We start from the raw sequence: 25,702 nt of genomic DNA, 5'->3' as shown, positions 1-25,702 counted from the left end.
AATCCCCTAGACTATTGTGAAGTTGAGGACCTTAATTGTGTTTATGGACTGTTTCTGCATTTTAAAAGAGCCTGTTCAGGTTTTTTGTCTTTCTTTGCAACTGTCTTACAGGAATTGTTTATACGTTCCTTACGCTATTTGTCAGTTGTATATATTGCAAATGTCTTCTCTGTGGCTTTTAAACACAGATTTAATAATATGTTGGTCACCTGTTTTTAAAATATCTTTTATTGTGAAATATGTTCTATTTCATAGAGAAAAGTGGAAAGAACACCTGTGTATGAGTTAACATCGCAGGCCTGAGACTTCTCTTTAGAAAGTCCTGCTTGCAAGATTGGTTCTTGGCTGGCGAGTGGGAACTGGGCTTTTGAAACCTCTCCTACGTCAACATGGTTGTTTTGTCCACCTGGAACTCTAACGCCTGCTTTTATTCTGAGAGTCCACGTTTTTGGTGGGCAGAGGGTGCTTCTGGGACCAGCCCCCAATAAAAACCCTAGACTTGGAGTCTCTGACACGTTTCCTGGGGCAGAAATGTTGCACGTAGCTGCGTCTTCATTGAGAGAACGTGCCCTCGTGAGAGGAGAGAGCACAGGAAGGTGGCACCTGGATTCCCCCAGACTCTGCCTGGTGTGTCCCTTCCCCTTGCTGATCTGGCTGTGTGTCCTTAGCTGTTGGTAGGACTATATGCTGAGTCCCGTAAGTTATCCCAGCAAATCAGCGAATGTTAGGGCGAGGTCTCTGGGGACTCCTGAAATAGCTTAATGATGTATTTATCAAAGCACATACCCCTGTACGTATGTCTCGGGGAAGAAATAGGGCATGGCTAACACCTTCAGAAGCCCTGTGTGTGCCCTGTTCATCCTCTATCCCAAAGATAATCGTTATCCTGACTTTTGTGTAATCGGTACCTTGCTTTTCTCTGTACTCAGCTGTTTCAAAAGTCTTGGTGCTGTTCCAAGCTAAATGACACATAAAAGACTCTTAAATAATTCAATTTTATTTTTTTCTTTTTTGTTAGTGCTTTTTGTATCTTATTTGAGAAATCCCTTAAAATGACAAGTTCTATTCACTTGAAAGTGACTTATGTGTCTGGAGTGAAGTAGGGTGTAAATTTCCTTTCTTCCCCATGTAGATATCCAGGGTACCAGCACCAACTACCGAAAAGACTCATTTGCTAGTGTTCTGTGGTGATAAATGTCATAAATTGTTATAAATTGTGCACGGGCTTGTTTCTGGGTGCTTTATTCTCTTCCACTGGTCTTCCTGTCCTTACACCATCACCCCTATGTTTTTAAAGACTTTTTTTTGTTTGTGTTGTTAAATCTTTATATGTCTGGCAGGGCGAGCCTTGACCACAGACAGTTCTGTTTCTTTGTGAGTGCAAGTTAACTTTTAAAGAAATTTGTCCATTTCATCTAAATTTAATTTTATTGGCACATTATTCAGAATCTGTTATGACATTTTTTAAGTTTATTATTTATTTTGAGAAAGAGAGGAAGCACGAGGTGCGGGGCAGAGAGAGAGGGGGAGAGGGAGAATCCCAAGCAGGCTCTGCACTGTCCGTGTGGAACCCAGTGCTGGGTCAGACTCACAAATGGTGAGATCATGACCTGAACCAAAACCAAGAGCCGGCCGCTTAACCGACTGAGCCACCCAGACGCCCCTGAAAATGATGTTTCAATGTCTGTGGGGAATGTAGTTAACTTTAAGTCTCTTCTTTCACTCCTGATACTGATTTGTGTCTTTTCTCTTGTTCTTGCTAAGTGTTTTCACAGAAACACTTCTTTCTCTTTTCTCATCAGGCTTAGTTTGTTTTTATCTTCTAACTTCATTGAATAGATGCTGTCTGCTCATATTTAGCCTTCTTTTCTAACAATGAAGGCTGTACATTTCCCTGTCACTACCTCTTACGTCGCATATCACATTTTTGTATGTGGACTTTCGTTATTATTCAGTTCCAAATATATTCCAGTACCCATTGTGATATCTTACTTGATCCATGGTTTATTTGCAATTATATTTACTTCCAAACATGAGATTTCTTTTTTTTTAATTTTTTAAATTTTATTTTTTTATTTTAATATTTTTAACATTTATTCATTTTTGAAAGACAGAGACAGAGCACAAGCAGGGGAGGGGCAGAGAGAGGCAGACACAGAATCCAAAGTAGGCTCCAGGCTCGAAGCTGTCAGCACAGAGCCCGACGCGGGGCTCAAACTCACGGACCGTGAGATCGTGACCTGAGCCGAAGTCGGACGCTTAACCGACTGCACCACCCAGGTGCCCCTTACATTTTTTATTTTTAAAAAAATCTATGGCAAAGCAAGATCAGTACAGTAATGAAATATCTGCTTAAGTGTACATTTATGTTCATAAAAATAGTTCATATGTTAGGTCGCAAGAAAAAGGTTAGTAATTTCCATAAAGTAGAAATGTTACAAACAATCCTTACCGCTATGCAACAAAACTAGAAATTTAAAAAGAAATTTTAAAACCCATATGGAACATTAAAACCCTTTAATTGAAGAACCGTTAGATGTTGGGGCACTTGGGTGATTCAGTCAGTAAACTGTCTGACTTCAGCTCAGGTCATGATCTAAATGGTTCCTGGGTTCGAGCCCCGTGTTTGGCTCTGTGCTGCCAGTGCAGAGCCCACTTCAGATCCTCTGCCCCCTTCTCCCTCTGTCCCTCACCTGCTGGCACCCTCTCTCCCTCTCTCTCTCAAAAATAAACATTAAAAATAAATAATGAATAAAGAACTATCAGATGGAAAGGAAATACAAATTGAAATAAAGGATTCCTGAAGACTAATGAAATGAAAACCTAACAAATAGGATTCTGTAAGATACGTATAAAGTAGTGGTTGGGGGGAAATTTATTGGCTTAAACACATTATAAACTTAGAGAAGAAAACACCTGAAGTAAATTCCAGACTTAGAAAGTTAGAATAAAAACAACAAAGTAAAACAAGAGAAAGCACAAGAGAATAGAAATAAAGATCGAAGCAGAGGTCAATGAGATGGAGAACAGAAAAACGTTTGATTGAGAAATCACAATCTTAGATCTTAGACAGTTTAACAAACCAGGTAAACTAATGCTAATTTAAGAAAATTGGGAGAAATCACAAATACAAAATAACAAATGACAAGTGGGAAAAAAATTTTTAATGATATTAATTTGCATACTTCTGTGTTAAATGAATTTGAAAATTCAAATGAAATGGATAATTATTTAGAAAAATGCGATTTACCAAAATTGATGCCAGCAAAGATTAGAAGTTAAATAACTCAATTTTCATAGCATGTGGTTATGAAAAAACTGTCTCCCTGGAAGCAGAAAAACACACTAGATGTAAATGGTTTCACAGAGAAATTCTGTTGAAAATTTTAAGAGTCCGGATAATCCCAGTGCTAAATACATTGTTTCAGAGCATGGGAAATGAAGGAAAACTTCCAAATTATTTTTTTTATTAGTTACTTTGTATTATTACAATCGTCAATTTAGTCGTCTTTAGTTGGTGAAGGGCTAAAGTGAAATAAAATTTGCCCAAAACTTTTCAGTCTTCTAAGATGTCTTTGGGTTTTGTTTTTTTTAAAAACAACTTTATTGATCTACAATAAACTGCAAATATGTAAAGCATACACTTTGATCAGTTTTGCTATGAGGTACCATGACTGCAGTCAGGTTCATGAACATACTCATCTCTCCCAGAAGCTTCCTCGTGCCCCTTTGTAACGCCTCCCTCCTGCTCTCCTTCCCCAGGAGCTCCTGCTCTCCTTCCCCAGAATGAAGAACTCCTATAATTCCTTAAACAAACAACAACCCAATTAAAAGTGGGCAGAGGATCTGAATGGGCATTTTGTCAGAGAAGATACACAGATGGCCAAAAAGCACATGGAAAGATGCTCACCACCACTAATTTATTAGAGAAATGCATGTCGAAAACACTAGATATCATCTCACACTCATTAGGATGGTTACTGTAAAAGCAAAACAAAGACAACAAACAGAAAATAACAAGTGTTGGTGAGGATGTGGAGAAATGAGGACATGGAGAAATTGTGCACTGTTGGTGGGGATGTAGAATGGAACAGACTCTGTGGAATGTAGTATGACTATTCCCCAAAAAACGAAAAATAATAGAATTACTGTGTGATCTACAAATTCCACTTCTGGGTGTATACCCAAAAGAATTGAAAGCAGGGTTTCAGAGATACTCGTACACACATGTTCACAGCATCATTATTCACAATAGCCAAAAAGTGGAAGCAACCCAGATGTCTGTGGACAGAAGAGTGGATGGGCAAAATGTGTGAGATCCATACAATGGAATATCATTGAGCTTTAAAAAAGGAAGGAAATTCTGTCACATGCTACAGCAGGAATAATCCTTGAAGACCATATGCTGAGAAACAAACCAGTCACAAAAAGACAAACACTGTATGGTTCCACTAACGTAATCAAATGGAAACAGAAAGAATGGTGATGATCAGGGACTGGGGGAGGGGGAGGGAGAGAATTATTATTTAACAGGGATAGAAGCTCAGTTTTGCAAGATGAAAAAGTTCTGGCAGTTGGTTGCACGACAGCGTGAACGCACTTTATACCACTGAACTGCACGCTTAAAGATGAGTAAGATGGTAAATTTTACATTATGTGTATTTTACCGCTTTTGAAAATAAAGAAGAGGGGCGCCTGGGTGGCTCAGTCAGTTAAGCATCCGACTTCAGCTCAGGTCATGATCTCACGGTTGGTGGGTTTAAGCCCCGTGTCCAGTCTGTGCTGACAGCTAGGAGCCTGGAGCCTGCTTCGGATTCTGTGTCCCCCTCTCTCTCTGCCCCTCCCTCCCTTCCACTCTGTCTCTCTCTCTCTCTCTCTCAAAAATAAATAAACATTAAAACAATTAAAAAATAAATTAAAAAATAAAAATGAAAAGGAGTGCACGAGCCAGCTTAAAGGAGCTCACTACTCCTAATCAAATACAAAACCATTTGAGCATGAAAATAATGACAGCAATAGATTACAACCCACCAAATACATGAGGAATCAATCCTTACTGATAAAAAGCGAATAGGGGAAAAGGGAAAGTTCTTTCCAGTAGCATGCCAGCTACAAGAGTGATGGATGGGGTTATGAAAACCATCATTATACGGCCGTACTGTTTACAGTCATACTGTTATTTCTTCAGTCATGAGTCATTAGTGGATACTAAAACAGTTACTTTTTTCCAATTATCTTTTTATTATTGATTTCTGGCATAACTACGTTTGGTTGGAGAACATGTGACTTTAATCCATTGAAATAGTTGGGACTTGCCTTATGGCCTAGTTCGTGGTCAGCTTGTGTAAGTGTCTGTTCTCGAAAAGAATGTACATCTTGTAGTTGCAAAGGTGGCGTTATTCAAGTCTTCTGGGCGGTTCCTGATTTTTGTAGTTGCTTGTTTTACCAATTACTGAGAGCTAATTTTAAATCTAGAATTATAGTCTGTTTCCTGTCATTCTATCAGTTTTGCTTCACGTGTCTTGCAGTTACTTTATGGGCCATACAAATTTAAAGTTGTTTCTGGTGAATTGAATTCTTTGTCATTATAACAGTGGCCTGTTTATCTCTGGTAAGGCTTTCTGTCTTAAAATCTGTTTTGTCTGCTACTAATATAAAAGCCTTTGCTGTCTTCTGGTGAGTTTTCACGTTTTTTTTAATCTTCTTACTCACTTTTGAGAGACAGAGCACGAGTGGAGGAGGGGCAGAGAGAGAGAGGGAGACACAGAATCCGAAGCAGGCTCCAGGCTCTGAGCTGTCAGCACAGAGCCTGAAGTGGGGCTCGAATCCACAAACTGTGAGATCATGACCTGATCCGAAGTTGGACCCTCAATCGATTGAGCCACCCAGATGCTCCTTATCTTTTTACTTTTGACGTCTCTATACAACCCAGTGTTTTGGACATGTTTCTAACAAACAGCAAATACAGTAGTTAGATCTCATTTTTTAAGTTCAGATTGATAAACTTTTTAGCCAAAGTAATTGTTCAGTTTATATTTATTGTAATCAACAGATATTTTGACAAGTCTACTACTACCTTCTTTTGTACTTTGTATTATTTTTTTCCCTTTCTTTCCTTTTTAATAGCTTCCTTTTAAGTGAGTTTTTTTTTAAACCATTTCATTTTTCCCTTCTAGATTTTAAGGTGCATGCTCTGTTTTTATACTTCACTGGTTACCTAGAAAGCACAGCGTGCGTATCTGTCCTCTCAAGTCGGCAATGAATCAGCACCTCCCACCCCTCATAACACAGAGGCCTTGGAGCATATTAAATCTCTTTACCTCACTTATGTGTCATTACCTTCGGGTATTGTAACTGTTTGGTTTTTTAGCCCTGTTGCTTTGTGCAGTCAAAGTTTGTTTAGATTTAGCCACATATTTCACCACCTCCTTGATTCTTTCAGTCCAGCCATCATCTGAGAACTTACATCTAGGCTCACTTTTCAACTACCTCAAATATTAAATACATCCTTCAGAATCTCATTTAATGAGACTCACTGGTGGCAGACTTGGTTTTGATTATTTGAAAATGTTTTTATTTCATCTTGATTTTTTTTAATAACAAGTTTGACTTGTAATTCACATAGTCCGAAATTCACCCATTTAAAGAGTACAACTCAGTGGCTCTTATTATATTCCTAGATTTGTGCAGCCATTGTCACGGTTGATTTTAGAACATTGCCATCAGCCCAAAGAGGACCTCCACACCCCTTGCTGTCACCCCCCAATCTGCTCACCACCACCCTCTCCCTCCTCCCCCCAGGTAGTTACTAATCCACTTTCTTTATACAGATTTGCTTATTTCGGACATTTCATATACATGGAATCGTACCATGTGTGGTTCTTTGTGTCTGGCTTCTTTCACTCGGCTAGTATTTCAAGGTTCATCATTATTGTAGCATTTATCAGTATTGAATATGTATTTTCAGTTCTTTTGAGTATATGTCGAGGAGTGAAATGGCTGGTTACTCTGTGTTTAATCTTTTAAAGTACTGCCAGACTTTTCCAACACAGCTGCACCATTTTATATTCTCAACAACAGCATATGAAGATTCCAGTTTCTCTGCATCCTCACCAACACTTACTATCTGTTGCTTTTGTTACAGGCAGTTTTAAAAGTAACAGCTTTATTGAGATGTAATTCATATATCACAAGATTCATCCTTTTAAAGTATACAATTCAGTCTCAATTTTTGAAGGACGTTTTTGCTGGGAAAAGAGTTCTAGGTTATTTTCTATCAGCACGTTGAAAATAACATTCTGCCGTCTTCTGATTTACATTTTTGAAGAGAAATCAATTTTCTATCCAAATGTTGCACAATGATGTATTTCGGTGTGGATTTCTTTTTATCTATCCTGCTCAGAATTTGTTTGCTTTCTTGAATCTGAAGATTCGTCTTTCATTATGGAAGCACCCCAGCTGTTATCTTTTCAGGTATTAATTCTGACCCGGTTTCTCCTCTCTTCCTGGAACTAGATTTCTGTCTAGATTTCTGTAATACTTTCTTACCGTACCCTCCATGTCTTCTTACTTCTCGTATTTTCCACCTCTTTTTTCTTTTCTTTAAGTTTGTTTGTTTGTTTATTTTTGAGAGAGAAAGTGAGTGATGGAGGGGCAGAGAGAGGAGAGAGAGAAGCCCAAGCAGGCCTTGCCCTGTCGGCACAGAGTCCGACAAAGTGTGAGGTCATCACCTGAGCCGAAGTCAAGAGTCGGATGCTCAACCGACTGAGCCACCCAGGCCCGCATCCACCTGTTTTCTTTCTCTCTCTGTGTGTATGCATTTGTTAAGTCGACAACTTACTATGAGGGATCTTAGATTTTGCCCTACTTTTAAACTAGCAAGCTAGCCTGCTACAGTTTTTTCTATACACACATACGTTCGCATTTATGTATGTACTGACAGAACACAAGACCGGAGACACAGATGGTTTATTACAGCAACAACAGCCCGCGATATCTTGCATCAGTTCCCCGCGCCCTAAATCCCACCAGGTGAGGTGATAGGGGCTAGATGATACTGGTGCATACAGTCCAGCGCATCCCAGCAAAAGGAACACCAAAACTTAGAGACTCTGAGCATTTAAGGGTTGCTGGCACACCTGCACATCCTCCCTCCAGAGAGATTGCTCCTTACCCTAGGATGTGGGCGCATCTCTCCCGGATGGGATGGGGAAGGTGCCTCAAGGTTTATTACCCTGAAATGTAAGGAAGTGTCTCCAGGGAGAGGAAGGAGAGGGCTTTCTCTTTGTTACTGTGGGATGTCGCTGGGGAGATACGACTCTAGATCTCTCTGGAGGGATATGCCGTCTCTAGCTGCCAAAGACTTAACATGTCCTTTGCTCAAAAGACTTGGACCATGTAGGAATGTGAGAAATCCCTGGAGACAGATCCTGGACACGTTCTTCTGATTTTCCCTCCCGTTTTCTAAGTACCTCTTCAGTTGTGTGTAACGTGCTGGTAAATCCATTCACTGAATTCTTCTTTTTGGTTATTGCACTTTTCATTTTTAGAAGCTCTCTTGGCAAGGTCATTTTTATAGTTTTCTGGTTACTGCAGATAATTCCAAGCTTGTCTTTGATTTTTCTAAACACAGTGAGTTTAATTGCTTTATATACTTTTATGCCCAATACTGTTTGGCTTTCTTAGTACAACTAATTCTTCTTCCTGGTGCCTCGTTTCCTTGTGTGCTTGGCTGTTTTTTGTCTGTGTTTGCTACATATTGTCTTGAAAAATTATTTGTGGGAATTACTTAAGGCCTAAGGTAAAGGTACATTCTTCCGGAGACATTTTTGCATTTGTTTCCGCTTTGCTTTAGGATGCTTTGGCATTAGGATTGCTTTACTGTAAATTCATGACTCAAAGTTTTAAAAAATTATTCAGGTGTAAAAATTGATTTGAAAATATTCTCGGGCTTGTGGGTTCAGGGTCTCTCCCTCTCAGTCCTTCAACAACTGGTGACTTTCCTTCACTTACAGATACCAGCGATAGAAATGGAATTTAATTTTACTTTACCCCTTTGGGGTGCTGGTTTTATAGCAGAACATTTCCCACCCTGGTTAGGCCTTAACTCGGACTTTGTCCATCTTTTCACTCCAAGGCTGTCAAAACTGATATCTCGATTCTCAGAATTAGACATCCATCTTAGGATAAAAGCAATTTCAGGGCTTTCCGTAACTCTCTGATTGCTCGCTTTCGTTTACATTTTGGCCTGATAATTTTTTTAACTTCTTATCAGAGATTTGATATATTTAATAAGTCCTTTTTTTACTCAACAATAATCTAGAGCAACTCTCAAACTTTTTTTATAAAGGGCCAGGTAGCAAATATTTTAGGCTTTGCAGACTAGATAGTCTTTTGTGATAACTACCCAGCTGTTGTGCTAAAGCATCATAGGTAGTATGTGAACAAATAAGCATGGTTGTGTTTCACTAAAATGTTTTTTACAAAAACCGGCTGCAGGCCAGATTTGGCCCGTGAGTCCTAGTTTGCCAGCTCCAGATCTAGAGTCTTTTGCTTACTGAACATCCCAGTAACACTTGTTAAATACCGAATACTTTCCCTATTTTGTTGTGTTTCTTTCATCACACATTAAACATGTTTTAGAGACTAGATTTTCCTGTATTTCTTTTTTTTTTTTAAGTTTATTTTGAGAAGAGGGGGGAGAGAAGGAGAGCATGTGGGGGAGGGACAGAGAGAGAGGGGGAGAGAGAATCTCAAGCAGGCTCCACACCCTCAGCGCAGAGCCTAACCTGGGGCTTGATCCCATGAACCCTGAGATCACCTGAGCCAAAACGAAGAGTTGGACATTTAACCAACTAAGCCACCCAGGCACCCTTATTTTTCTTTTTTAAAGATGAGTACCATGACATTTAAATGACTGTTACATTTAATATGATTGTATTTCTAATGCTAGTTACAACCCCAGTGTTACTTAATATTCTTGTCTTGTGCTTTTGTCAAATGAACTTTAGAAGCATTTTTGTTGAGTTTTGTGAAGTATTCTGTGGTGTTTTAATTAGAATTTTGTTAAACTCACGAATTAATTTATGAAAAATTGTTATCTTAATGATGTTTAAAACTTTTCATTGAAGAACATGAAATATTTCTCTATTTTTCTAAATTTTTCTTTTTTTCTCCCAGTAATATTTGGTCATTTTCTTTATATCACGAAGATATATGTCTTTTGCTAGGTTAATTGGTAGTTTAATGCTTCTCATTGCCATTGTTAACTGAATGCTTTTTTAAAAATTGTATTTTCGGGTTAGTTATTACCACTACATGAGAATGCATCTGACTTCTGTGGATTTATATTTATCTTTTATTTAACCATTTTGCTGAAGTTTTAATTATCTATTGTTATGACTGATTTTCTTTGGATTGTGTTGGTATATAATCATATTGTCTGCATGTAATGATATTTTCATCTATTCTTTTCTAGTATTTCCTTTTTGAATAATTTTGCATTGGCAAAAATGTCCACTGTGAGAGTGAAAATAGGAGAACAGCCTTGTTTTTTGCCCCTATTTTTTCATGGATTCACCCCTATTGTAAAATACAAGATAATACAGTGGGTCTCAATTTTAACTTTTTTTTTTTTTGTCTTTTGTCTTTTTTTTTTTTTTAAGTGGGCTTCATGCCCAGCACAGAGCCCAATGTGCAGCTTGAACTCACAACCCTGAGATCAAGACCTGAGCTGAGATCGAGTCGGACGCTTAACTGACTGAGCCACCCAGGTCCCCTTTGATTTTAACTTTAATTCTGTGTTTTAATGTCTCAGAAGTGGTTTGAGTTTTATCAGATGGCTTTTCAAAAATGTACTAATAGTACATACTGTATGATTCTCTATATATGAATTAGGCAAAACTAATCATTGGTGATACAGTCAGATAGTGGTTACATCTGGCATATATTAACTGGGAGAAGGAACAAGAAAGCATATTGTGCTAGAAATGTTCTGTACTGTGATTTGAGTGTTGCTTTTATAGGCAGATATATAAGTAAAACCATATTGAGATGTTTAAGATCAGTGCACTTTACTGCATGTATGTTTTACCCCAATAGAAATGTATTTTTAAAATCTGTTGATCTGATCATACTGATTGAAAAACATTTTTTTTTCTGTTTATTTTTGAGAGAGAGAGTGGGCATGTGTGCTCGCACGCAGGAGAGGGGCAGAGAGAAAGGGAGATAGGGGACCTGAAGCAGGCTGTGTGCTGATAGCAGGGAGCCCAATGTGGGGCTCAAACTCAAAACCGCGAGATGATGATCTGAGCCAAAGTCAGGTGCTTACCTGACTGAGCCACCCAGGCGCCCCTGATCACACTGATTTTTATTGATTAAACTGTTAAAATGATATATTGTTACTTTAAATACATTTTTACTATTGATTTTAAAAAGAGAGACCATTAAAAAACCCGTGTAATAAAAACAGTGATACAGAAGATCTTTGGGCAAATGGACCCAGCAACCACCTGATACCCAGTAATTAATAAATTTTCCTTCTTGTGGGATACGGTGGGATTACAAGTTTTGACAGCTCTGCTTTTCTTAGGTAAGTCATACAGAGCTATGCCTCTTCCCAGAAGAAACTATGTATGGCAATAAATGGAAGAAAACCCACTTTTATAAGATCCTAGTCAAAAGTCTCTCTCTGTCTAGAAATTGTGTTTGCTTGATGTTTGATTTGATTACAGGAGAGAGGTGTTACTTTCCACTGGTGCCCCATCGAGGTGACCTTGAGGTTCATGAGGTTATGATTGGCTCCTGCTCTTGCCCTAGAAGGTAGCTTAGCCTTTGAACAGTAACCACATGGAGCTCACCCCCGAAACCTCCACTTCTAGCGGAAGACAGGAAGCAGTGCAAGACATACCTGAATGTTAGTTGGCGCTGAATTTCTTAAGAGCGGTCTTTTTGGCAGTCTGTCCCCCGGTCCTGAAATAGCCATCTCAAGACAACAAAAAGAGTAAAAGAAAGACTTGACCTAGAGAAAAGGTAGTACGGATTTTGATAGATCCCAAAATAGCAATGGTCTATTTTGATCCCAAAATGAGCAATAGTCTCATTTATTTGAAAGAAGAGGAATTCTGCCTTTAAAAAAAGAAAGAAAGAGAACTTCGCTTCCTTTGTCCTATGTCTTGCTGTTTTCCTGCAGTCTCTTTTTAACCTTTTGTTGTAATAACTGCGTGTCGCAATAACAATGCTTTTCCTGCTAGTGTTACTAGGACGTTGTCTGACGGACCTGGTTAACTCAGATCATGTGCTCCTTCCGCTAACTTCTTACATTTTTGTTTTTGTTGGTTTTTAAATGCTGAAAAAAGTTAACAGTTTATTATAATTTCTTTTATTTAACAACCGAGGAAGTTCGTGGCCACCAGCAGTTCCAGTGCAATTTCAGGGGTGGGGACAGTTCAGGCGTCTCTGTTGGAGCTGTGAGTGTAGCGAACCGTGTAGGTGAGATCCGCATGTACTTTTGATAGCGCAGGTGGAGGGATCCCTCCGAAATCGACTTCATTAGCCTCCCGCGCAGCAGACTGTCCAGGGCCACGCAAAGAGGCTTTTGTTGTTCCAGATGTTAGCGTAAGTCCACGACCGTCCAAAGATAGCAGCTTGGCACGTGATGTCAGGGCCTTAAAGGCCATCGTCAGTTTTCTCTTCTCCATCCCTTACGTGTTCTTAGGAAATTCTGCTTCAAATCCACAGAGACGTTACTAGCTTCCTGGGGAGGCCGGGGCGCAGAATCTGCTGCCCGCTTCCGCCTACCTAAGCTTTTGTTTTTAAAATCAGTGTTGCTATTTGTACGTTTCTTAACAGCCAGTTTTGAAGGTAAGGCTTCAATCTTACAATGTTCAGACTCCAAAAAGGTATTTCTCCTGTCACATGTGAATGAAAGTTGCTTGGGTCTTGTATGCTGAGGATCTTATAAATGCTGTGTCCCTCAAATAGTCAGAAGTAATTCTGTTTATTACTACAAATGTGATACTTTTTTTCTAAGCTACTTGTAGAATTTTTTTAAAAAAATTTTCCTTGTGGAGGCGCCTGGCTGGCTCAGTCAGTAGAATGTGCAGCTCTTGATCTCGGGGTCATGAGTTTGAGCTCCACATTGGAGGTAAAGCGTACTTAAAAAACGATAATAATAAAATCTTTTAAATAAAAATTTTCCTTGCAGTTTAATGTCCTTAGACTACTTCTTAGTATCATGACCTGTTTGTTAAATAAAGGCCCTTTCAGTTTCTGGCCTAAACTATTTTTGTTTATTCAAGACACTGTTCAGATGGGACTCTTTTAATCCTTTATTCTTTGCCATTGGTTTCTTTTAATTCAAAAGAATTTAAGTCTCATTTGCTGGGTGTATGTTTTGTATTCCAGCACTGGATTGTTATCATCCTCTTCCTTCTTTTCACTGATTTATTTATTCTGTCTGTGCATGGATATGGTCTTCTGGTTTATCATGTTTCATTCGGTAAATTTTTTTGCACTGTTGAATTAGTGTTTTGTTTATTGCAATGGCTTAAGGATAACTTCCCCCCTTAAGTAAGAGAAAATTGTGATCATTTTCCAAATTATACTTGTGATTCCTGTGGTGGGTCTAATTCAGAGATTTACTTTAAAGTTTTCTGGGCTCATTGCTTTGTTCCTCTCCTTCAGTATTGTAGAGCCTTTCACTGGTCTCTAGTTTCAGTTTATTCTCCTCCTTTAATGTCATACCACCGATACTTGCTGTTGTTGGTAAATAATTTTGTGTGTGTCGGACAACTTAACGATGTTTTATTTCAACGTTTATTTATTTTTGGGACAGAGAGAGACCGAGCATGAACGGGGGAGGGGCAGAGAGAGAGGGAGACACAGAATCGGAAACAGGCTCCAGGCTCTGAGCCATCAGCCCAGAGCCTGACGCGGGGCTCGAACTCACGGACCGCGAGATCGTGACCTGGCTGAAGTCGGACGCTTAACCGACTGCGCCACCCAGGCGCCCCAACGATGTTTTAATGGAGTATACAAAGGAGACCCCTTTTTGCTTCTCAGCGTTCACCAATGTCTTCAAAGTGTTCTCACTGAAGGATTTGGAGTAGAAAATTGTGTACTTGCTACCATGCTTTGGAGTATGTCTTTCGCTAAAGGTTGCTACCCTGTAGCAATAACCAGAGTCATGTAGCTTAAAAGTAGGGGTCCCTGGGTGGCTTAGTCAGTTGAGTGTCCGACTCTTGATTGTGGCTTAGGTTCGTGGGATTGAGCCCCGCATCCAGCTCTGTGCTTACATCACGGGATTCTCTCTTACTGCTTGGGATTCTCTCTCTGCCCCTCCTCCGCTTGTACTTGCATGCGCACACGTGCGCGCTCTCTCTCAAAAGAAATAAATAATAAAACATTAAAAAAACTAGAAGTAGAGAATAGCCCAGGGTTAAGGCTGCCTGCATGCCAACTATAAATCCATAATGTTATCACTACAGTTATGAAATATTTCATCAAAATTTGTACTATCGAGATGGCTATATACACATATCATCATGCTGTGGAGTAATGTTAGAAATCTCTATTCGAATACCATGGCTGGTTTTGGGGCACCTGGGGGGCTCAGTCGGTTGAGCGTCCGACTTCAGCTTGGGTCATGATCTCACGGTCCGTGAGTTCGAGTCCCACATTGGGCTCTGTGCTGACAGCTCAGGGCCTGGAGCCTGCTTCAGATTCTGTGTCTCCCACTCTCTCTGCCCCTCCCCTGCTCATGCTCTGCCTCTCTCTGTCTCAAAAATAAATAAAAACATTAAAAAAAAATTAAAAAAAAAAAGAATACCATGCTGGTTTTGATCCAAAAATAAGTAAGACATGGAAAATTCATAAAAGGATGCGATAGAAACTGTGAAAACTTAGAAGAAATATGGGACAAAGTTAAGTAATGATACTATGGACCATTTTGTTCTTAGTGTCTTAAGGCTGGAGGTCTGTGTGCCTCTGCCCCCCACATCAGCTGCTGAGGTTGAAATTCTGAGAGGCAGTAGTGTGACTTCAGTCTTTCTCATTTAGACTGTGAAAGACTTCCACGTTGGATGGACCTTGGAGAGAGCATATTTAAACAAAATACTAAGTCTTTTAAACTAGATGCAAAATGGGGAGGTGCCAGGATGCCTGGCTGGCTCAGTCAGAGGAGCATGTGACTCTTGATCTCGGGGTCATGAGTTTGAGCCCCACATTGGGCATAGAACTTACATTTAAAAAAAAAAAAAAGAAGGTAACGAAACGGGAAGGTGCCTTTGGACACACAGAGACTGTGGTCTTAACATATTCTCTACGAGGGGTGCCTGGGTGACCCAGTCAGTTAAGCGTCTGACTCTTTGTTTCAGCTCATGATTTCACAGTTACACAAGTTCGAGCCCCGCACTGGGCTCGCCCTGACAGTGCGGAGCCTGCTTCGGATTCTCTGTCTGGCGCTATCTCTGTCTCTCAAATAAACTAAAAAAATATATATATACACCACGAAAAAAGAAATCAGGGCCCTTTGGGGAAATGGCTGATTCTAAGTCTGGAGCAAAAAATGCAGAAGATTAGCCTGGGATGTCTTTTCATTCCAGATAGTGAGAGAGCTCGCAAAGACTATTTTAGGACTACTTTAGCAAGGACTATCAAGGTTACGTCAAAAAGACTAAAGAGGCTCCCGCTGGCCAAACATGAAACAATTGGAGAATCAATAAGGACGATAACTGTATTGGACTAAAATATGCCTAAAGTGGGAGCACCTGGGTGGCACAGTCAGTTAAACATCTGATTCTTGGTTTTGGTTCAGGTCATGATCTCATGGTTTGTGAGTTCGAGTCAGGCTCTGTGCTGGCCGTGTAGAGCCTGCTTGGGATTCTGTCTCACCCTCTCTCTCTGCCCCCCCCCCATTTGTGTGTGAGTATGTGTGCCCTCTCTATCTCAAAAGATAAACTTAAAAAAAAAATACACTAAATATGTTTAACCTATGAGTTCATAATAATAATGAAAGATAATTGAGCATAATTGAAGGTTGTTAGAAAATCAAGTCATTATTTTGAAAATTAATAAAGGAAAGAATCTAACATCCTGTCTTTCCCACGTGAACTGTAGTATACTAGGTAACAAAATAGTAGATTCGAGAAGGCTTCTCTTGATAGAAATATTCAAGATAATGAAAAAGGAGGGATGACAGGATTAAAATACATCATTTTAGGGGCACCTGTGTCTCGGTCAGTTAAGCATCCGACTCTTGATTTTGGTTCAGGTCATGATCTCAGGTTCGTGAGATCAAGCCCTAAGTCAGGCTCCACGCTGAGCATGGAGCCTGCTTGTGATTCTCCCTCCCTCAGTTCCTCCCCCGCTCACTTGCGTGCATGTGTGCTCTCCTCTCTGTCTCTCTCTCTCTCTCAAAGATCAATAAACATTTTTTGAAAAAATGAAAATAAGGTAAAACAGGGGTGGCTGGTTCAGTCAGAGGAGTCGTGTTGCTCTTGAGGTCATAAGTTTTGAGCCCCACATTGGATGTAGAGATTACTAAAATAAATAAGTAAACTTAAAAAAAAATCAAGTGAAACAGTTGTCAAACGTAGTTTATTTTAATGATCAGTGAGTGGATTGTGATTTATGCAGAGCATCATATTTCCATGAGTATCATCTAGTGTTGTTAACCCTTCCTCCTCAGTTACATGGCATTAAATAAAAGTAGGTTTCTGATAAAGATGGAATGGGAGAGGGATTGTAACTATCAGCTCGAGTGAGACTTTTCTTTTAATGTTTATTTATTTGGGGGAAGAGGCAGAGAGAGAATCCCAAGCAGTCTTCGGACTGTCAGCTCAGAGCCGGATGCAGGGCTTGAACTCGTGAACCGTTAGATCATGACCTGAACCAGAATCAAGAGTTGGATGCTTAACTGGCTGAGCCACCCAGGTGCCCTGGAATGAGAATTTTTAAGCCTAGATTTCAGCTCTCCCGTCTTCCTTCAGCCCCAGGAATTTTCGGGTCGCTGAGGCCGTGCGTTACCCTGTGCTGTAGTTCAGCGATTTCACGCTTGTCACACGAGGGATGTAAATCTGCTTGGTAAAGTACTCTTTCAGGCTGAGACTTGATAATGATGAAGTCTGGCCTCTTGCTGGCAAACCGTCGTTCTCGTTGGTGATCCCTTTCTTCTTTTCCCGAGTTTCCCCTCGGGCCGAGAACTGCGTTCATCTGTTCTTTGGGTTTTCAGGGTGCCTTCTTCAGTTTCTCACACCGCCCTCCCCGGGCGGCTTCTGCTTGCTCCCCAGGCCCAAGCCAGGTCCGGTTTTCCTCCAGATCGTTTCCAAATAATCTCTTCTCTGATGTCTTTTGTGCTTATTTTAGCATTGGGGGAATCCAGGTCATTTTGCTATTTAACTAAGCCTTCAGTGAGTTAAAGATTATACATTTTATTTATTTATTTTGTCTTCAAGTACATTCCATCTGTTTAATTCCTCATGTCATTCTTATGAGACCAAATTTACATTGTGACATCCTTGCATAATCTCTCCTATCCACTTCCTCCTCTTTGCTGTGTCTTCTGACCATTATGTAACAGGACTACAGATTTCCTAGGTCTGATCCAGCTAATTAACATGCTACTCAGCTCATCCACTGACGGCTTTGTAGCAACTACTTTATTTTTTAAAAAATTAGTTCTTTTCTTTATAACTGAATATCCAACTTCATATTTCCAATATCTTTCATTAAGTCTCTGAGGACGTTTTATCACTCCTCTCAAAGTAGGATATTTTGGTTTAATGACTTTCTATTATATTCTTTTTTCTATTTCATTGATCCTGGTTTTTTTACATCAATTAATTGATTTTTTAATTTATATCCAAGTTAGTTAGCATATAGTGGAACAATGATTTCAGGAGTAGATTCCCTGATGCCCCTTACCCATTTAGCCCATCCCCTCTCGCACAACCCCTCAAGCACCCCCTCAGTTTGTTCTCTATATTTGAGTCTCTTATGTTTTGTCCCCCTCCCTGTTTTTATATTCTTTTTGTTTCCCTTCCCTTATGTTCATCTGTTTTGTATCTTAAAGTCCTCATATGAGCGAAGTCATATGATACTTGTCTTTCCCTGACTAATTTTGCTTACCATGATACCCTCCGGTTCCATCTATGTAGTTGCAAATGGCAAGATTTCATTCTTTTTGATTGCAGAGTAATACTCCATTGTGTGTGTGTGTGTGTGTGTGTGTGTGTGTGTGTGTGTGTGTGTGTATACACACACACACACCACATCTTTATCCATTCATCTGTCAGGGACATTTAATTTTTTGAGGAATCTCCATACAGTTTTGCAGAGTGGCTGCACCAGTTTGCATTCCCACCAGCAGTACAAAAGGGATCCTCTTTCTCCACATCCTCGCCAACGTCTATTGTTGCCTGAGTTGTTCATGTTAGCCATTCTGACAGGTGTGAGGTGGTATCTCATTGTGGTTTTGATTTGTATTTCTCTGATGATGAGTCATGTGGAGCATTTTTTCATGTGTCGGTTGGCCATCTGCATGTCTTCTTTGGAGAAGTGTCTATTCATGTCTTTTGCCCATTTCTTCACTGGATTATTTGTTTTTTGGGTGTTGAGTTTGATAAGTTCTTTGAAAATTTTTTTTAACGTTTATTTTTGAGAGGGGGGAGGAGAAGCAGAGAAAGAGAGGGAGAGACACAGAATTGAAGCAGGCTCCAGGCTCTGAGCTGTCTGCACAGAGCCTGACATGGGGATTAAACTCACAAACAGGGAGATCATGACCTGAGCCAAAATTGGACGCTTAACTGACTGAGCCACCCAGGTGCCCCTGGTAAGTTCTTTATAGATTTTGTATACTATCCTTTATCTGATATGTCATTTGCAAATATCTTCTCCCATTCTGTAGGTTGCCTTTTAGTTTTGCTGATTGTTTCCTTCGCTGTGCAGAAGCTTTTTATTTTGATGAGGTCCCAGTAGTTCATTTTTGCTTTTGTTTCCCTTGCCTCCGGAGACATGTTGAGTAAGAAGTTGCTGTGGCCAAGATCAAAGAGGTTTTTGCCTGCTTTCTCCTCTAGGATTTTGATGGCCTCCTGTCTTATGTGTAGGTCTTTCATCCATTTTGAGTTTATTTTGTGTATGGTGTAAGAAAGTGGTCCAGGTTCATTCTTCTGCATGTCGCTGTCCAGTTTTCCCAGCACCACTTGCTGAAGAGGCTGTCTTTATTACATTGGCTATTCTTTCCTGCTTTGTCAAAGATTAGTTGGCCATATGTTTGTGGGTCCATTTCTGGGTTCTCTGTTCTGGTCCATTGATCTGAGTGTCTGTTTTTGTGCCGGTACCATACTGTTTTGATGATTACAGCTTTGTAATATAGCTTGAAGTCCGGGATTGTGATGCCTCCAGCTTTGGTTTTCCTTTTCAAGATTGCTTTGGCTATTTGGGGTCTTTTCTGGTTCCATACAAATTTTATGATTGTTTGTTCTAGCTCTGTGAAGAATGCTGGTGTTATTTGATAGGGATTGCATTGAATATGTAGATTGCTTTGGGTAGTATGGACATTTTAACAGTGTTTGTTTTTCCAATCCATGAGCATGGAATATTTTTCCATTTTTTTGTGTGTCTTCAATTTCTTTCATAAGCTTTCTATAGTTTTCATTGTATGGATTTTTCACCTCTTTGGTTAGGTTTATTCCTAGGTATTTTATGGTTTTTGGTTCAATCGTCAATGGGATCAAGTCCTTGATTTCTCTTTCTGCTGCTTCATTATTGGTATATAGAAATGCAACCAATTTCTGTGCGTTGATTTTATATCCTGCGACTTTGCCGAATTCATGGATCAATTCTAGAAGTTTTTTGGTGGAATCTCTTGGGTTTTCCATGTACAGTATCATGTCATCTGCGAAGAGTGAAAGTTTGACTTCTTCCTGGCCAATTTGGATGCCTTTTATTCCTCTGTGTTGTCTGATTGCTGAGGCTCAGACTTCCAATACTGTGTTGAATAACAGTGGTGAGAGTGGGCATCCCTGTGTTGTTCCTGACCTTAGGGGGAAAGCTCTCTGTTTTTACCCGTTGAGGATGATATTAGCACTGGGTCTTTTGTATATGGCTTTTATAATCTCAAGGTATGATCCTTCTCTCCCTGCTTTCTTGAGGGTTTTTATCAAGAAAGGATGCTGTATTTTGTCAAATGCTTTCTCTGCATCTATTGAGAGAATCATGTGGTTCTTATCCTTTCTTTTATTGATGTGTTGAATCACATTGATTGTTTTGCGGAAATTGAACCAGCCCTGAATCCCAGGTATAAATCCCACTTGGTTGTGGTGAATACTTTTTTTAATGTATTGTTGGAGATGGTTGGCTAATATCTTGTTGAGGATTTTTGCATCCATGTTCATCAGGGAAATTGGTCCATGGTTCTCGTTTTTATTAGGGTCTCTGTCTGGTTTCGGTATCAAGGGTAATGCTGGCTTCATAGAATGAGTTTGGAAGTTTTCCTTCCATTTCTATTTTTTGGAACAGCTTCAAGAGAATAGGTGTTAACTCTTCTTTAAACATTTGGTACAATTCCCCTGGAAAGCCGTCCAGCCCTGGACTCTTGTTTTTGGGGAGGTTTTTGGTTACTAGTTCGATTTCTTTGATGGTTATGGTTCTGTTCAAATTTCCTATTTCTTCTTGTTTCAGTTTTGGTAGTTTATATGCTTCTAGGAATTTGTCCATTTCTTCCAGATTACCCATTTTGTTGGCATATAATTGCTCACAATATTCTATTATTATTGTTTGTATTTCTGCAGTGTAGGTTGTGATCTCTCCTCTTTCATTCTTCATTTTATTTATTTGGGTCCTTTCCTTTTTCTTTTTGATCAAACTGGCTAGGGGTTTATCGATTTTGTTAATTCTTTCAAGGAACCAGCTCCTAGTTTCGTTGATATGTTCTATTGGTTTTTTGGTTTCAATAGTATTGATTTCTGCTATAATCTTTATTTTTTACTGTCTTCTGCTGGTTTGGGTTTTATTTGCTGTTTTTTTTCCAGCTCTTTAAGGTGTAAGGTTAGGCTGTGTATCTGAGACCTTTCTTCCTTGTTTAGGAAGGCCTGGATTGCTATATACTTCCCTCTTCTGACCGCCTTTGCTGCGTCCCAGAGGTTTGGGTCTGTGGTGTTATCATTTTCATTGGCTTCCATGTACTTTTTAATTTCCTCTTTAACTTCTTGATTAGTCCATTCATTCTTTTGTTTGTAGGATGGTCTTTAGTCTCCAGGTATTTGTTATCTTTCCAAATTTTTTCTTGTGGTTGATTTCAAGTTTCATAACATTATGGTCTGAAAATATGCACGGTATGATCTCGATCTTTTTGTACTTGTTGAGGGCTGATTTGGGTCCCAGTATGTGATCTATTCTGGAGAATGTTCCATGTGCACTCAAGAAGAATGTGTATTCTACTGCTTTAGGATGAAATGTTCTGAATATATCTGTTAAGTCCATCCAGCCCAGTGTGTCATTCAAAGCCATTGTTTCCTTGTTAATTTTGTGTTTAGATCATCTGTCCATTGCTGTAAGTCAGGTGTTGAAATCCCCTACTATTATGGTATTATTATCAATGAGGTTTTTTTTTATGTTTGTGATTAATTGATTTATATATTTGGAGCGTAAATGTTTACAATTGTTAGGTCTCCTTGGTGGATAGAGCCCTTAATTATGATATAATGCCCTTCTTCATCTCATGTTACAGTCTTTATTTTGAAGTCTAGATTGTCTGATATAAGTATCGCTACTCTGGCTTTCTTTTGGTGACCATTAGCATGATAGATGGTTCTCCATCCCCTTACTTTCAATCTGAAGGTGTCTTTAAGTCTAAAATGGGTCTCTTGTAAACAGCATATAGATGGATCTTGTTTTCTTATCCATTCTATTACGTTGTGTCTTTTGATTGGAGCATTTAGACCATTGATGTTTAGAGTACTGAAAGATATGAATGTATTGCCATTATGTTGCCTGTAGAGTTGGAGTTTCTGGTGGTGTTCTCTGGTCCTTTCAAGTCTTTGTTGCTTTTGGTCTTTGAGGTTTTTGTTGTTGTTTTGTTTGTTTGTTTGTTTGTTTTGTCTTTTCTCCCCTCAGAAAGTCCCCCCTTAAAATTTCTTGCAGGGCTGGTTTAGTGGTCATGAACTCCTTTCATTTTTGTTTGGGTAACTTTTTTATCTCTCCTTCTATTTTGAATGACAGCCTCGCTGGATAAAGAATTCTTGGCTGCATATTTTTGTGATTCAGCACATTGAATATATCCTGCCCCTCATTTCTGGCCTGCCAAGTTTCTGTGGATAGGTCTGCTGCGAACCTGGTCTGTCTTCCCTTGTAGGTTAAGGACTTTTTTTCCCTTTCTGCTTTCATGATTCTTTCCTTGCCTGAGTGTTTGTGAATTTGACTATAGGATATGCCTGTTGATGGTCAGTTTTTGTCGAATCTAATGGGAGTTCTCTGTGCTTCCTGGATTTTGATGTCTGTATCTTTCCTCAGGTTAGGAAAGTTTTCCGCTATGATTTGCTCGCATAAGTTTTCTACCCCTTTTTCTCTCTCTTCATCTTCTGAGACCCCTACGATTCTGATGTTATTCCTTTTTAATGAGTCACTGAGTTCTCTAAAGATTATATATTTAAAATTTCACCATTTGTAAAAAATGTCAAAACAATTTATTGACCCAAAAAACCCTAATTAATCTGGGAACAGTTGAGACAGTGCTCCACCCCCACCCCCAAGGAATACTATGATTAATGTGATGTACATAACTCTGCTGATAGTTCTTTTCCTCACTGTTTAGGATCATGGCTGCTATTCCCCAGAATAATCTACAGGAGCAGCTGGAACGCCACTCAGCCAGAAAACTTAATAACGGATTAAGTCTTGCAAAACCGAAATCTTCGTAAGTATTTTGGCTGTCATACAGACACTGACCCACAGTATCATACAGATGAGATCTCTTCCCTTTCGACCCTTTCACTGCACATCAGGAAATGAAGCTGAGAGGGCCAGTGACTCTCCTACTTTGCAAATTAATGGTAGAACATGTTTTAGCAGCACCAGGTGCTAAATTGTTCAGTGACTTTGCATTGTTCCTGGTGCATAATGCTTGCTCAGTGAATATTTGTGGGATGAATGAATAGTGAATCCTATAAATTTGGGCAAACAGGTATTTTTAATATTTTAATATAATTTTATATCCATTCCAAGAACAGTTTATATGGAAATGACAGCTCTCCAGTTCTGTTCTCTCCTCTAAGCTAGACTCCAAACTGCTTGTAGTGATACTTAATTTCTCTTCTTAACTGTGCCTGTACCAAGACTAGACACTGTTCTGGGCGCTGGCTTTAAAGTTACCATTGACCTTCATGACACTAAACCTCACAGACGCCCAGGATACCTGTCTCTTTTACTTGTTTTTCAGATTTCAGTGGAGCCTCTTTGGGTTTTGCCTCTTTTCCCCATAAAACTTGTATCAGAATGGCAACAAGTTGCCACATATGAGTTTCTTCTCTGTTTCTTTGATGCTGTCCCCTCCCACTGGAGGTGCTGCTGGCTGAGGATGGCCAGCCTGAGAAATAAAGTAGTGGGAATGGCCCCGACACTCTCAAAACTGAATAATTAGCTTCTGCATTAGAAAGATCAGAGCATACTGCGGCACCCGGGTGTCTCAGTCGGTTAAGCGTCTGACTCTTGATTTCAGCTCAGGTCATGAAGTCACAATTCAAGAGTTCAAGCCTGGCATTAGGCTCTGCACTGACGGTGTGGAACCTGCTTGCGATTCTGGCTCTCTCTCCCTGTCTCTGCCCCTTCCGTGCTCGCTCACTCGCTCTCTCTCTCTCTCTCTCTCTCTCTCAAAATAAATAATATAGGGGCGCCTGGGTGGCGCAGTCGGTTAAGCGTCCGACTTCAGCCAGGTCACGATCTCGCGGTCTGTGGGTTCGAGCCCCGCGTCGGGCTCTGGGCTGATGGCTCAGAGCCTGGAGCCTGTTTCCGATTCTGTGTCTCCCTCTCTCTCTGCCCCTCCCCCGTTCATGCTCTGTCTCTCTCTGTCCCAAAAATAAATAAACGTTGAAAAAAAAAACAAAAAACAAAAAACAAAATAAATAATATAAACTTTAAAAAAAAAGAAAGATCAGCTCATACAAAATAAAATTTAAGTTACCTTACACATTTAAAAACCAGAGAGGGAACAGGTTCTTTGATCACTTGTGATATAGTTAAGGTGAGTTGCTGTATAAATCAGGAACAGATTTTAGAGTTTTGTATAGTTGGTGTGTTTGTTAAAACTCGTCAGTCTAATTCGGTTTTCCAATTATTTTTCAGAGGTTTCACTTTTAAAAAGAAAATATCTTCAGCCAACGATGTATCTGTCACTAGTGTATCAGTAGCAAAAGCACCTGTGTTAAGTGATAAAAGCGTTAATGTTACTGAGACCTTTTCCTTTAGTGAACCTTCACCTCATATCACAAGTCAGCAGACAAGGGTCAATGACTTTAAAAATGCTCCAGCAGGACAGCAAACCAGGAGAGCTGTTTCAAAACCATCATTGCCAGATTTGCTGCAGGTTCCACGGGGAGTTTTTTGTAATACCCGGAACACATCGGTTGTAAAGAAATCCAGTAACGCTACTTTCAAGAAATTAGAATTTAGTTCTTCATCAGATTCTTTTGTTACCGTCGATGATTGGGATGATATGGATGACTTTGATATTTCTGGAAATTCAGAAGCATTTGTTACACCGTGCAAAAGTCACGTTGTAAGAGTAAGCACTGCTCAGAAATCGAAAAAGAGCAAGAGAAACTTTTTTCAAGCACAGCGATCTCAAACAAATACAATAAAGGCTGATGTGACTCCGTCCTCCTCTGCAAGCGAGCCAGCATGTGTGACTAAGGAACAGAACAACTACTCGGAATGGTTAAGTAACGACGTGATTTGCATTGACGATGACCCTATTCCCGAAGAGCTTCTAGGTCGAGATGCTCAGGATGGTCACCCTGTAAAAACTCACTTGGGAAAAGAAAGAGGTAAAAATTATATTTTATCTCCTTTTAGTATGTTGATTGTATTAATTTATTCAAAGCCAGGCGTTGGGAACTACCGCAAGGAGATACAGTTGTTTTCCTTAGGCCCTTTGGAGGAACTTACTGAACAATGTGTCGGCCACGTCTTGAGGCAGGACCTACAGAAAAGATTTTATTCTGATAATATTATTATATAAACACGAAAAATAGCTCTATAATTTTACTTGTGAAGAAAATAAAGTCCATAGAGTTAAATGGTTTCTTAATGGTCTCCTGGCTAGTTGGTAGAATTGGGATGTGGAACTAAGCCTTTCTGTTATAATTCCTTTATGGCTTGCTCCCATCTAAAATTAATGTAGAATATGATCTAATTATACCATTAAAGTTTTACACATTCAAATCATTTTCTGTGTAGCTGTCATAATTATTAGGTGTCCGGAACCTACCAGCTAAGATTAGCCATATGTGGAAGTACCCGACATACGAAATAGGTATAAATACAAGACCAACACTTTTATTTTATTTTATTTTTTTTTAATTTTTTTTTTTCAACGTTTATTTATTTTTGGGACAGAGAGAGAGACAGAGCATGAACGGGGGAGGGGCAGAGAGAGAGGGAGACACAGAATCGGAAACAGGCTCCAGGCTCCAGGCTCCGAGCCATCAGC

General features: G+C 39.6%; 1 protein-coding gene across 3 annotated transcripts in view; it reads left to right on the top strand.

Annotated features, from left to right (window-relative positions):
- BLM (BLM RecQ like helicase) overlaps nt 1–25,702 on the top strand; it is an 89,874-nt gene that overhangs the window by 5,805 nt on the left and 58,367 nt on the right. For all 3 annotated transcript variants that reach the window (XM_047086623.1, XM_047086624.1, XM_047086625.1), the window contains exons 2-3: nt 22,811–22,912; nt 24,337–25,037. In XM_047086623.1, coding sequence (XP_046942579.1) covers nt 22,815–22,912; nt 24,337–25,037 — 799 coding nt within the window. In that variant the 5' untranslated portion in view covers nt 22,811–22,814. The remainder of the gene's footprint in view (nt 1–22,810; nt 22,913–24,336; nt 25,038–25,702) is intronic.

The sequence above is a fragment of the Lynx rufus genome, unplaced genomic scaffold (assembly GCF_022079265.1).
Source record: "Lynx rufus isolate CCGP_SWC_20201006 ecotype Redwood Valley unplaced genomic scaffold, mLynRuf1.p SCAF_21, whole genome shotgun sequence".
In the NCBI taxonomy this organism is placed as follows: Eukaryota; Metazoa; Chordata; class Mammalia; order Carnivora; family Felidae; genus Lynx; species Lynx rufus.
This window is presented reverse-complemented; position numbering and strand designations above follow the sequence as displayed.